Consider the following 11,588-nt stretch of genomic DNA (forward strand, 5'->3'; position numbering starts at 1 on the left):
GTTGATCACATCCCAATGGAGGTTCCGAAAAAGATCCGAACCTCCTAGCAGCTCTAGAAATGACATGAGAACTGCACGGTGAGCGTCACCATATTCTGTATTATTGTAACCACGCTACCGCGGACGCGCGGTTAATTGTTCACCGATGAAAGTTTTGCCGGAATGAGCAGGTTATCCTGTTGATCACATCCCAATGGAGGTTCCGAAAAAGATCCGAACCTCCTAGCAGCTCTAGAAATGTCGTCAGAACTGCACGGTGAGCGTCACCATATTCCGTAGTATTGTAACCACGCTACCGCGGACGCGCGGTTAATGGTTTCCACCGCGGCATTTCTGTCCCCCAGACGGCGCTGCTGCACTAGGGGGTATCACTCTTCTGTAACGGAGGCGCGATTTGGTCTCTTCGATGTAGCCGCCGGTCCCTTTTATATCTCATAGGCTTATAGGAGCCTAATCCTAATCTAGATGGTGAAGTACTGCTGTGTACCCGAGTGTACTGGAAGCGGGGGACATAAATTCCGCCGTGATTCCAGTCTGCTGCGCAAGTGGAGGGTGGCAATAAAGAGAACAGACTTCAGAACGAAAGGGCTTTGGTCACCGTCAACGGAAGACGTTGTGTGCAAAGCACACTTTCAAGAAAGTGACTACAAGGAAACCTTATTAGGTATGAAAAACGGCAACCATTCGATTTTCTTATTATCTATTTCAATCATTTGTTATTTGATTTATTTATACAGCGAACAGTTCAGTCTCTACACGGTAGGACTAAATTAAATTGAGCTTGAGTTGTACGATATCTTGACTTGGAACGAGTATTCAATTCATATTCTACTGAACACTGCAGTACACTTTTGGTAAAACATCATGATTATGTACTAGGAAGATCGTATGCTATTGAAATAAAACCGAACCCATTTGGACAGCTGATATCGCATCATTGTTCGTTTACACTGTCGTGACAAGAAGGTCCTAACATTCGTGGATCTTTCAGAAGGCCATGTCAGATAAATATTGTTATCGCAGTATTAACTCAATTTCTAGCACGTTTTACTGACAAAAACTCTTAATAATTTACAAATAATGTGTCTTATGACGTAATATAAGGTTAACAAACAACTCAAGCTTAATGTAATGAAAACTGTTTGCAAATTGTAGAATTGAATAACCATATCCTGTAAGAATTAATACAGGAAATTGCTATACTTCTTTACTCGGAAAATACAAACAAATTTTGGATCTTGGTCCTGGCTTGTTGAATCTTAAAAGTATACAATACAAAGAGAAAATATATGACTATGGATACTTGATTTATTAATGTACTACCTATGTATACATATATGGCACAGTCCAGAGTTTATGATGGCATGTACATGATAAGTAGTACTTTCACAATATATACAAAAACAATAAATGATTTTTTAATACAGATAATCAAGTCTGAACACAACTAATGGGTATAACAGTGTAACATTACTATATATAAAGATTGTTCATGAGGACTTACATAATTAAAAAAAAACCTATCCAACATGAAAGACATGCATGATATCCCATCCTATATAAAATCCAATTAAAGACCCAGTGTGGCAATGAAGTAAAGTAAAGATACAGTTTTTGATAAACTAACATTAAACTGTTGTTGTTCTATGATTTATTTTTTATATTTGTTCGTGTTGCTTTGTGGTTTTTCTTCTTTTTTTTTCAGTGATCATACAGCAACATCATCAGAGAGAAGAGGTAGGTTAACCTACTATTGAATCAGGTATATAAAAGGTGAACAAATATTTGTCTAGCAGGTATGTTCAGGAGCTGAAATAAACATAAAATTTAGGAAGTGATTGCATATATGGATGAGAATTTAGAGCTAATCTGTGATGTTGCTGAAAAGTATATCAACAAAAATAGTGTAACCGTTTGTCTGGCAACAAAAGTGGATAAGCTACTGCTTTTATTGAAAAAGTAATAATATACTGGTAATTAAGAAGTTCAGATTTCAACTTCGCATTACAGAAACTTATTGTGAAAAAAAAAGTATTACTACAATGTATATTTCTTTTGTAAAGTATGTAACTTTTTCAAAAGTAAATGTGGTAGCAAATCTGATTTAAGTGAAAATAATGCAAAGCAAATTATTTTCTGTTGGGGAAATGCAAAGAGTAGGCGCATTCTTCAAGATAATTGTACATATCAATACTTAATTCTAACCGGAGGCACGAGTTGGCATATTATAGGACGATGAAAAATTATTTACATATATGTATAAGTATTTCTATTTGACATATGGGACTTATTGACAGGTAAATAGTGTGATAGCATACTGATACTATTTCAGGAGAACGTGGCCGTCTTAAGGATGGAGTTGTGCCTTCAGTGTTCCCTTTTAGGCCTACATCTGTAGCAAGTCCAAGGGAAAAGCGCCAACAAAAGAGGGTTGAGCACAGCAATTCCCCTGGTAACGGCACCATTTTGGACAGTTTAATGGGTGATGTACAGCAGGAGGTGGAACTGCCACCTGGAATTGATGACATTATTGAAATTCCTGGTGATGACACTGTCACAGAAACATTTGCTAGCACAGGGGCTCAATGCAACATAATTGGTGATTGTCGCATTCAGAACTACTCTAACAATCCAAAAGGTGTCCAGTATTGGACTGGCTTTGCTAACTATCATCATTTCATGTTTGTCTTTAATTGCCTTGGTCCTGCTGCTAGAGATCTAAATTACAAATGTACATCCCTCTCAGCAGAAGATCAGTTCTTTTTGACCATGATCAAACTACGTCAAGGCTCTGATGATTTTGAGCTTTCTGAGAAGTTCAGTGTTAGTGAGACAACTGTTTCCAAAGTAGTTATCACTTGGATCAACTTTCTGTACTTTCAACTAAAAGAGCTACCTATATGGCCTACTAGGGATACTGTTACAGAACACATGCCCATAGATTTTGGGAAAAAATTCAAAAGCACTAGAGTTATCCTTGATGCTACAGAGGTTCCTATCCAGAAACCTTCCCATGTACAGGCCCAGAGTTTGTCTTGGTCCAGTTACAAACATAGAAACACTGTTAAAACTATGATTGGCTGTACACCTCGTGGTGCAGTTTCCTATGTAAGTCAATCATATGGGGGTTCAGCAAGTGATCGCCAGATAATAGAAAACTCTGAACTGTTAGATCCACAGAGAAACTTGTTTGAAAGGGGTGACAGTATTATGGCAGATAGGGGAATCATGGTACAGGATTTGTTTGCTACTCATGATGTTCATGTTAACACCCCATCAATGTTGAAGGGGAAAACACAGAGATAGAAGAATTGCTTCTAAAAGAATTCACATTGAAAGAATTATTGGACTTGCTAAACGATACAAAATTATAGGAACACCACTGCCAGCTAGCAAACTGAAACTTGCATCAAGAATTATATATATTTGTTTTTCACTTCTAAATTTCAGAGCACCCTTGGTAGATAAAAATGCATAGCTATAGTTGATACATATTTCTTCTTTCTTGACATAAACTACTGTCCATTTTCCAAAAAAATATTAAAAAAGGCAATGTTCAGAAATCCCTATGCCCACCACTTATCCGATTTAAATAGGCAATAGAACTTACATGAGCTAAGACAGTATCCCATACACAGAAATATTATATTATTTTTAGACTCTAGGAGATCTTATCAACAATCATGATACATTATATAATCTTCATTATGATGAGATATATCTAATTTATTTAAAGTTGTCGCTATACTATTTCACTTAAAGATATATCTCATAGTTTGGCAATGTCGCTTTGGGAATTATATTTGTAAATGCGTGCTTTTGCTTGCCCTAACAGATACCTGGTACTCCTAGTTTTTGTAGAAAATCTTCATTGTTTTGGAATTTCAGAAACATTTTGGGACTTGATCCATTGACATGTACAGTATGAAACAGTGAGGTAAAATATTTCTAAAAGTGTAATCTAGTACATATTTTTAAGTATCCAGATACATACTTTAATCAAGGAAATATATATGTAGTCTTGATATTGAGCTATGTGTCTGATATATTTATCACATTTCTGAAATTGTCAGTTTTCTTTTACATATTACATATGGGATGCAATGTAAGACCTGAAGTGCTTCACATAAAATAGGTGTAGTTTGGGTAATAGACTGAATTTACAGTACTCTGCATCAAATGCTATCTTCTGTACAAACATGTCTACAAAAGTAAAAACAACAAAATAGCAGTACTTCCTTTTAGAAAGCAGCATCTGTCCTTGAATTTGGTCATAATACTTGGAATGCATGTTTAAACAGATATGTTTGTTGTCATCATATTGAAGGAATGGAAACATCTTCCCTGGCAAGATAGGTGATGTGCGACCTGTATATGGACACTTAATTTCCAGGATGCCATTTTCATCTATAATTCCATCTGGTGAAGCACCAAGATATGGGTGTTGTGGGTCCACAAAAAGTCCTGCCCTTTCCACCTTTAACATCATGGTGTTTTCAAACTTCATTACTGCCTTCTTTTTATAGTTTTTACCATGTTCCGTTGCTTTCGTATGAAGTACTCTAGATGAGAGAAGACTCTCGCACAGTTTTTCCATATTCCTTCTACATGTTGCATGTGTAATATCTCCAAACCTAGATGCGGTCACTCTCCACTCTCTCTCTTCCACCCATTTCTTGCATTTAGCTTGACATTTAGTCCTCGTCTCCAGATCTAAAGCATCTTCTTCAGTAACCTGCAATAGCAAATACATATACCCAGTAAATATATATAGGTTTTTAACTATATATATATATATATATATATGTATATAAAATCTAGAAATTTGATGGGCCTGTATCGCTCACATGTAATTCTCATTTCTGTGAACTACAAAGTGGGTCATAATCATTAAAACAGACTTAAATGATACCATTCCCCTGTACCTCATGATCTTTGTCAGAAGGTGTTATGACATGATGACAATGTAAAAAAATTTTGCTCTTGAAAGTAGATCACGATAAACTTACAAACATAATCCCAGCATGCTACTGGCCAAATAGTATGACGCTGTACCTCTTCGATATCAAGAAATTGAAAGTTGTACACGAGACGGATGCCAGATGCTGCATGTGTCTATACTTTTTTCTTTACTGTATGAAATCTTGGTCCTTTTGAAATAATAAATGATTTTGAGAGATTTGGTAGCATTATATTTGTCCCCGATGTCAGCAGCTATCAAAACTATATGTATACTTATAAGCTAATTAGTACATTTGATTAATTGAATTGTAGTGAATATAGGACTGCTTTGATAGCGTCACTGGACACTAACTTGAAGCATACAAGCTAAGTTGGATGTATACATACATTTTCTCAAACCAAATCAGTAGTTGATACATACCTTTGTTGCTTTGTCTACTAAATACTCTGTGAAGGGAAGTGGTAGATAGTCATGATCCAAAGCTGCTGCCTGCCATACAATGCAAATTTTGGGGATAATTATAGTAATTCATTGATTTTAATGATACAATGAAGTCAAATTTCCCATGAAGAGGCCCAGAGGGTCTGTAACTCTCAACTGGTAATTTAAAGTTATAAAAGTTATCTCCCTTTTCTGAACGAGCCAACAAAATTGTATAGTTTATTTCTATATCATCCATATCAAATGATTGAATTTTTATGTGAAATTATGCCATTTCAATGTTTTGTGTTAAAGGTAAATGACTTCATCTGAGGCTAACACAGTTCTTTTAATACACAGTGAAATATCCCAGATATTTAACTTTTTATTTACATGGTATTTGCCCAAATTAATACCTGTATATCAGCAGATGGGTGAAGAAATCTCATAGCCATGTCCTGTGAATGTTGAGCACAGTGATTTACCATCATGTTCCTCACAAAGTCGGGGTAGCCATCATTATTGCGATATTTGTGGGGACGAGGATCTTCCAGAAGATCTTCATTAAATTTACGTTTAGTTGGCATGTCTTCCACAGGAACGGGTTTACCTATGCATTATATATGATTGTCATTCATTGTAAATGTTGTTTGATCACATACATTTCTAATCAATCAATCATGAAGCTTAGAAAATGAGATGTCCTAAAAAAATCTTGGGCATAGAAAATTATTGTCTGTATAGGCATATTGATAAATTGAATTCTGTATTTCTTTTTTTTTCAATTTCGAGAATGATTCATCATATTCATCTTTGTCACTGACCATTTTGTATTGTAAAGTTCAGACATGGATAAAACTAGTAAATCCTTATTTCTTTTGGATCATTTATCATTGTTGATGTATAAATGTTTGAATGAGATCCTTATTGATATTGGTCATTTTCTCAATCAATACTATTACACTGTACTTCATGGTATAAAGAGATGTGGTTGCAAACATTCTTAATATAACTATGATTTATTAATTAAGTTGTTGAGTCAATTAAAACAAAAATACAGTAAAGTGCAAATAAACACACTGTATACTATGAAACTTTTTTTTTATACTTCTAGATCTATGTATGTACTTACCATCATAGATGGACTTTGGCTTGTGAAAGCTCTGCAGGTTTTCTGTACAGGTTTTTTGTACTTGTAGGGTACCATTTGAAATAAAATTTCCAAGCATGAGAAGCACTGAAGCTATGTGCTTGCATGTACCATGTGGTCCTTTGCCAGCTGGACATTCACATGCTGAATTAACAGGATCCCCACTCGTCTCCTCGAGGCTTATCTTATAGTTGTACGATACCTATATATGCACAAGTAAATATAAGGTTATTAGAGATAAAATTAAAATACATGTGCATTTTCTCTACAAGTCAATTTGTATACTTGACAAGAACAAATTATGTTCATGGGGCTATGAACACAATTGGATCTGTGTTTTGAACTGCAATCTAGAATGGCAAACAAGCCATGATATGTCTACATTTAAACTAGATAAAGATCTGTTAAATTTTACAATTAAAAAAAAAAGATGCATACATCTCCAATTTAGATAGATACAATTTATCTAATTTTGGTGAGTGGAACCAAAATCATCTTGTAATTTTTTAACTGATGATAATTTATTACAAATACATATTTGAACTTTACTAAAATGATCACAGAAATATATTGCTGCACATGATACCATAGCATAAAATAAGACTAAAAAACAAACCCCAAAAATCTTATGGATTTACAAAAATACAGAAAATGCCAGTAAAATCTTGTATAATTAACTGGTCACTGGATCAATGGCTTAGAAAAACAAACATGTACTATAAATATTATTCCAATGAATGATATTACTGATTTTCTAGAGTTAAGTACATTATACATTGTCTTGATATAATCAAATACATAATGATGTGCTTTGCATATATTAACCTTGTTCTTCATGGCAGCACCAACAATTCCAGTAAGGAATATATGTCCATTTTTTTTCAATAGGGAACATGCTAGGATTCTGTTTCCTGCCAACATGTCTCCTCCTTTCTGCAGGGCCTTCACGTCCGATGTGGCTTGTTTGTCTCCTGAAGATAAACAGATAAGAATAAATTTTGTTGTAATGCCAGTATTGGAATTATGAAGCAGAATACCAACTGGCATTATTTAAAAATATTTTATTATAAAGAAATACATTTATGTACAATTACATAAAGATATATATAAATAAGTTGATTAGACAACAGGCTAAGCCTATATATGTCCTTTAACTGGCATTAAAAACTCGCCTGTTTTTTGTTAATTTTAGGTACATTTCAGTAATAATACATTTCAATCATTTAATCAGAAGGGTAATAGCATGTGTACCTGCCAGTCTGTACAAAAAGTACTCCTCTATCTGCAGGTGTGTTAGTTTGGGTAGGATGATCCGGTGATCTTGAACCAACTGCTGGAAGCCAACAACTGGCCAAAACACATCAATGGCATCAGGAATCTCCAATGCAGAATGCCTAAAGTTCCTATTTCTTTCATAGGCCGTTAATCTAAAAATAAGGAAATACATTTAATTTAGTGTATGCAGGGACATATCTTATTACATATGTCCCTGGTGTATGTAATGAATTTGAAACGTTTTCCACAAATTAGGAATGATGGATGATAAAAGAAATTATTTCTATATAAAGAAAAAGTGCACAATAGAAAAAAAAAAAAAAGTCTGTACCAATTGGAAATCATTCTTTGTGAAATTTAATTAGATTCTAGCTGTGTGAAAACGAATCCTAGAAACCAAATGTTCTGTAAACATGTCTTGTTTAACAAGATGAAGAGGATTTCATCTTTAATTACAATTACAATGCATGAATAAGAAATAAATAAATTTAATTTCAATTATTCCTCTTTGTTCTTCTGTAATAAATACTAAACTATAGCAGTTAACTGTCATCTGTTCTACTGTTTACTGTGTGCCTCCAATGCTACAGTATTTAACTAAAATAGAGCAATAACATACTTAGTGAATCTTGATAATTTTTCAATAAATTAATAATAATATGAAACAAATGATATGACTATGATTTTACCATTTCTACCATTGTACGGAGCATTAACAGCCGTATTTTAAGTTTAACACTGCAAAATCAAACTTACGGCTAGATAATGTACTTCACGATGTAATGCTCACGATATATATATAGACGTCACGTGCACACTTCGCTCCCTGTGACAGCCAGAGATTATCATAAATACAAAGTATCCGATTCGATCGTGTGGGTTGATAAGATTATTTGATAGGAGCAAAGACCATGTGAATAACGATACCTAGTTCCTACTTTCACTTTCTCCCGATGACGGACGGTCTGATTTGTCAGCCGAAGGATGAGCGAAATGTAGTCGGGAAAACAATAAATGGAGGTATTTATTGAATAGAAAATATGCATTGTGTTACCTTTCAACTAAATCAGTCTTTCGGCCATGGGTTGCAGCACTCCGTTTTCTCAACTCCGTCTTCAGTTGTGGTACCGACCAATGCTGAAAGCAGCCCGCCATCTTAAAATCTGGCGTCGGTAGTTACCCCCCTAGTACACATGCGCCCCCTGGTGAGTAGTGTCGCGGCGGAAACCATTGTTCACCGATGGAAGTTTTGCGGGAATGAGCAGGTTTTCCTGTTAATCACATCCGAATGGAGGTGCCCAAAAAGATCCGAACCTCCTAGCAGCTCTAGAAATGACGTCATAACTGCACGAGGAGCGTCACCATATTCGTAGTATTGTAACCACGCTATCGCGGACGCGCGGTTAATTGTTCACCGATGGAAGTTTGGCCGGAATGAGCAGGTTTTCCTGTTGATCTCATCCCAATGGAGGTGCTCAAAAAGATCCGAACCTCCTAGCAGCTCTAGAAATGACGTCGGAACTGCACGGTGAGCGTCACCATATTCCGTAGTATTTTAACCACGCTACCAAGGACGCGCGGTAAATGTTCACCGATGGAAGTTTTGCGGAATGAGCAGGTTTTCCTGTTATCTCATGCTAATGGAGGTGCTCAAAAAGATCCAAACCTCCTAGCAGCTCTAGAAATGACGTCAGAACTGCACGGTGAGCGTCAGCATATTCCTTAGTATTGTAACCACGCTACCGCGGACGCGCGGTTAATTTTTCACCGATGGAAGTTTTGCCGGTATGAGCAGGTTTTCCTGTTGATCACATCCAAATGGAGGTGCCCAAAAAGATCCGAACCTCCTAGCCGCTCTAGAAATGACGTCAGAACTGCACGGTGAACGTCACCATATTCGTAGTATTGTAACCACGCTAACGCGGACGCGCAGTTAATTGTTCACCGATGGAAGTTTTGCCGGAATGAGCAGGTTTTCCTGTTGATCACATCCAAATGGAGGTGCCCAAAAAGATCCGAACCTCCGCGGACGCGCGGTTAATTGTTCACCGATGGAAAGTTTTGCCGGGATGAGTAGGTTTTCCTGTTGATCACATCCCACTGGAGGTGCCCAAAAAGATCCGAACCTCCTAGCCGCTCTAGAAATGACGTCAGAACTGCACGGTAAACGTCACCATATTCCGTAGTATTGTAACCACGCTAACGCGGACGCGCAGTTAATTGTTCACCGATGGAAATTTTGTCGGAATGAGCAGGTTATCCTGTTGATCACATCCCAATGGAGGTTCCGAAAAAGATCCGAACCTCCTAGCAGCTCTAGAAATGACGTGAGAACTGCACGGTGAGCGTCACCATATTCTGTATTATTGTAACCACGCTAACGCGGACGCGCGGTTAATTGTTCACCGATGGAAGTTTTGTCGGAATGAGCAGGTTATCATGTTGATCACATCCCAATGGAGGTTCCGAAAAAGATCCGAACCTCCTAGCAGCTCTAGAAATGACGTCAGAAATGCAGGGTGAGCGTCACCATATTCCGTAGTATTGTAACAACGCTACCGCGGACGCGCGGTTAATTTTTCACCGATGGAAATTTTGCCAAAATGAACAGGTTTTCCTGTTGATCACATCCCACTGGACGTGCCCAAAAAGATCCGAACCTCCTAGCAGCTCTAGAAATGACGTCAGAACTGCACGGTGAGCGTCACCATATTCCGTAGTATTGTAACCACGCTACCGCGGACGCGCGGTTAATTGTTCACCGATGGAAAGTTTTGCCGGGATGAGTAGGTTTTCCTGTTGATCACATCCCACTGGAGGTGCCCAAAAAGATCCGAACCTCCTAGCCGCTCTAGAAATGACGTCAGAACTGCACGGTAAACGTCACCATATTCCGTAGTATTGTAACCACGCTAACGCGGACGCGCAGTTAATTGTTCACCGATGGAAATTTTGTCGGAATGAGCAGGTTATCCTGTTGATCACATCCCAATGGAGGTTCCGAAAAAGATCCGAACCTCCTAGCAGCTCTAGAAATGACGTGAGAACTGCACGGTGAGCGTCACCATATTCTGTAGTATTGTAACCACGCTAACGCGGACGCGCGGTTAATTGTTCACCGATGGAAGTTTTGCCGGAATGAGCAGGTTATCCTGTTGATCACATCCCAATGGAGGTGCCGAAAAAGATCCGAACCTCCTAGCAGCTCTAGAAATGTCGTCAGAAATGCACTGTGAGCGTCACCATATTCCGTAGTATTGTAACCACGCTACCGCGGACGCGCGGTTAATTGTTCACCGATGGAAGTTTTGCGGGAATGAGCAGGTTTTCCTGTTGATCTCATCCCAATGGAGGTGCCCAAAAAGATCCGAACCTCCTAGTAGCTCTAGAAATGACGTCATAACTGCACGGTGAGCGTCACCATATTCCGTAGTATTGTAACCACGCTATCGCGGACGCGCGGTTAATTGTTCACCGATGGAAGTTTTGCCGGGATGAGCAGGTTTCCTGTTATAACATCCCACTGGAGGTGCCCAAAAAGATACGAACCTCCTAGCAGCTCTAGAAATGACGTCAGAACTGCACGGTGAGCGTCACCATATTCCGTAGTATTGTAACCACGCTACCGCGGACGCGCGGTTAATTGTTCACCGATGGAAGTTTTGCCGGTATGAGCAGGTTTTCCTGTTGATCACATCCCAATGGAGGTGCCCAAAAAGATCCGAACCTCCTAGCAGCTCTAGAAATGATCGTCAGAACTGCACGGTGAGCGTCACCATA

The 11,588-nt window shown here is 37.8% G+C and overlaps 2 protein-coding genes across 2 annotated transcripts; one reads left to right on the forward strand and one right to left on the reverse strand.

The window, feature by feature from the left end:
* Positions 1-465: 465 nt before the first annotated feature.
* LOC117320490 lies at positions 466-3,306 on the forward strand. The gene is made up of 2 exons (XM_033875079.1): positions 466-664; positions 2,333-3,306. Exons 1-2 carry the CDS (start codon positions 466-468, stop codon positions 3,304-3,306), a joined length of 1,173 nt encoding a protein of 390 aa, XP_033730970.1.
* Positions 3,307-3,822: 516 nt separating this feature from the next.
* Positions 3,823-8,048, reverse strand: LOC117320491. Its single transcript, XM_033875081.1, has 6 exons — positions 7,785-8,048; positions 7,359-7,504; positions 6,516-6,735; positions 5,800-5,993; positions 5,384-5,452; positions 3,823-4,735 (listed from the first exon to the last, which is right to left on the reverse strand). Exons 1-6 carry the CDS (start codon positions 7,978-7,980, stop codon positions 4,088-4,090), a joined length of 1,473 nt encoding a protein of 490 aa, XP_033730972.1. The 5' UTR covers positions 7,981-8,048; the 3' UTR covers positions 3,823-4,087.
* Positions 8,049-11,588: the final 3,540 nt, after the last annotated feature.

The sequence above is a fragment of the Pecten maximus genome, unplaced genomic scaffold, assembly GCF_902652985.1.
Source record: "Pecten maximus unplaced genomic scaffold, xPecMax1.1, whole genome shotgun sequence".
In the NCBI taxonomy this organism is placed as follows: domain Eukaryota; kingdom Metazoa; phylum Mollusca; class Bivalvia; order Pectinida; family Pectinidae; genus Pecten; species Pecten maximus.

Excerpts from the sequence above, each read along its gene's own strand:
- LOC117320491 (XM_033875081.1), bottom strand. The coding sequence starts at position 7,980 with ATGTATTTCCTTATTTTTAGATTAACGGCCTATGAAAGAAATAGGAAC. Across the intron at positions 5,453-5,799 it reads ACCCATCTGCTGATATACAG|GCAGCAGCTTTGGATCATGA; the intron begins GTATTAATTTGG and ends ATTGTATGGCAG. Across the intron at positions 4,736-5,383 it reads TAGTAGACAAAGCAACAAAG|GTTACTGAAGAAGATGCTTT; the intron begins GTATGTATCAAC and ends TTGCTATTGCAG.
- LOC117320490 (XM_033875079.1), top strand. The coding sequence starts at position 466 with ATGGTGAAGTACTGCTGTGTACCCGAGTGTACTGGAAGCGGGGGACAT. Across the intron at positions 665-2,332 it reads CTACAAGGAAACCTTATTAG|GAGAACGTGGCCGTCTTAAG; the intron begins GTATGAAAAACG and ends ATACTATTTCAG.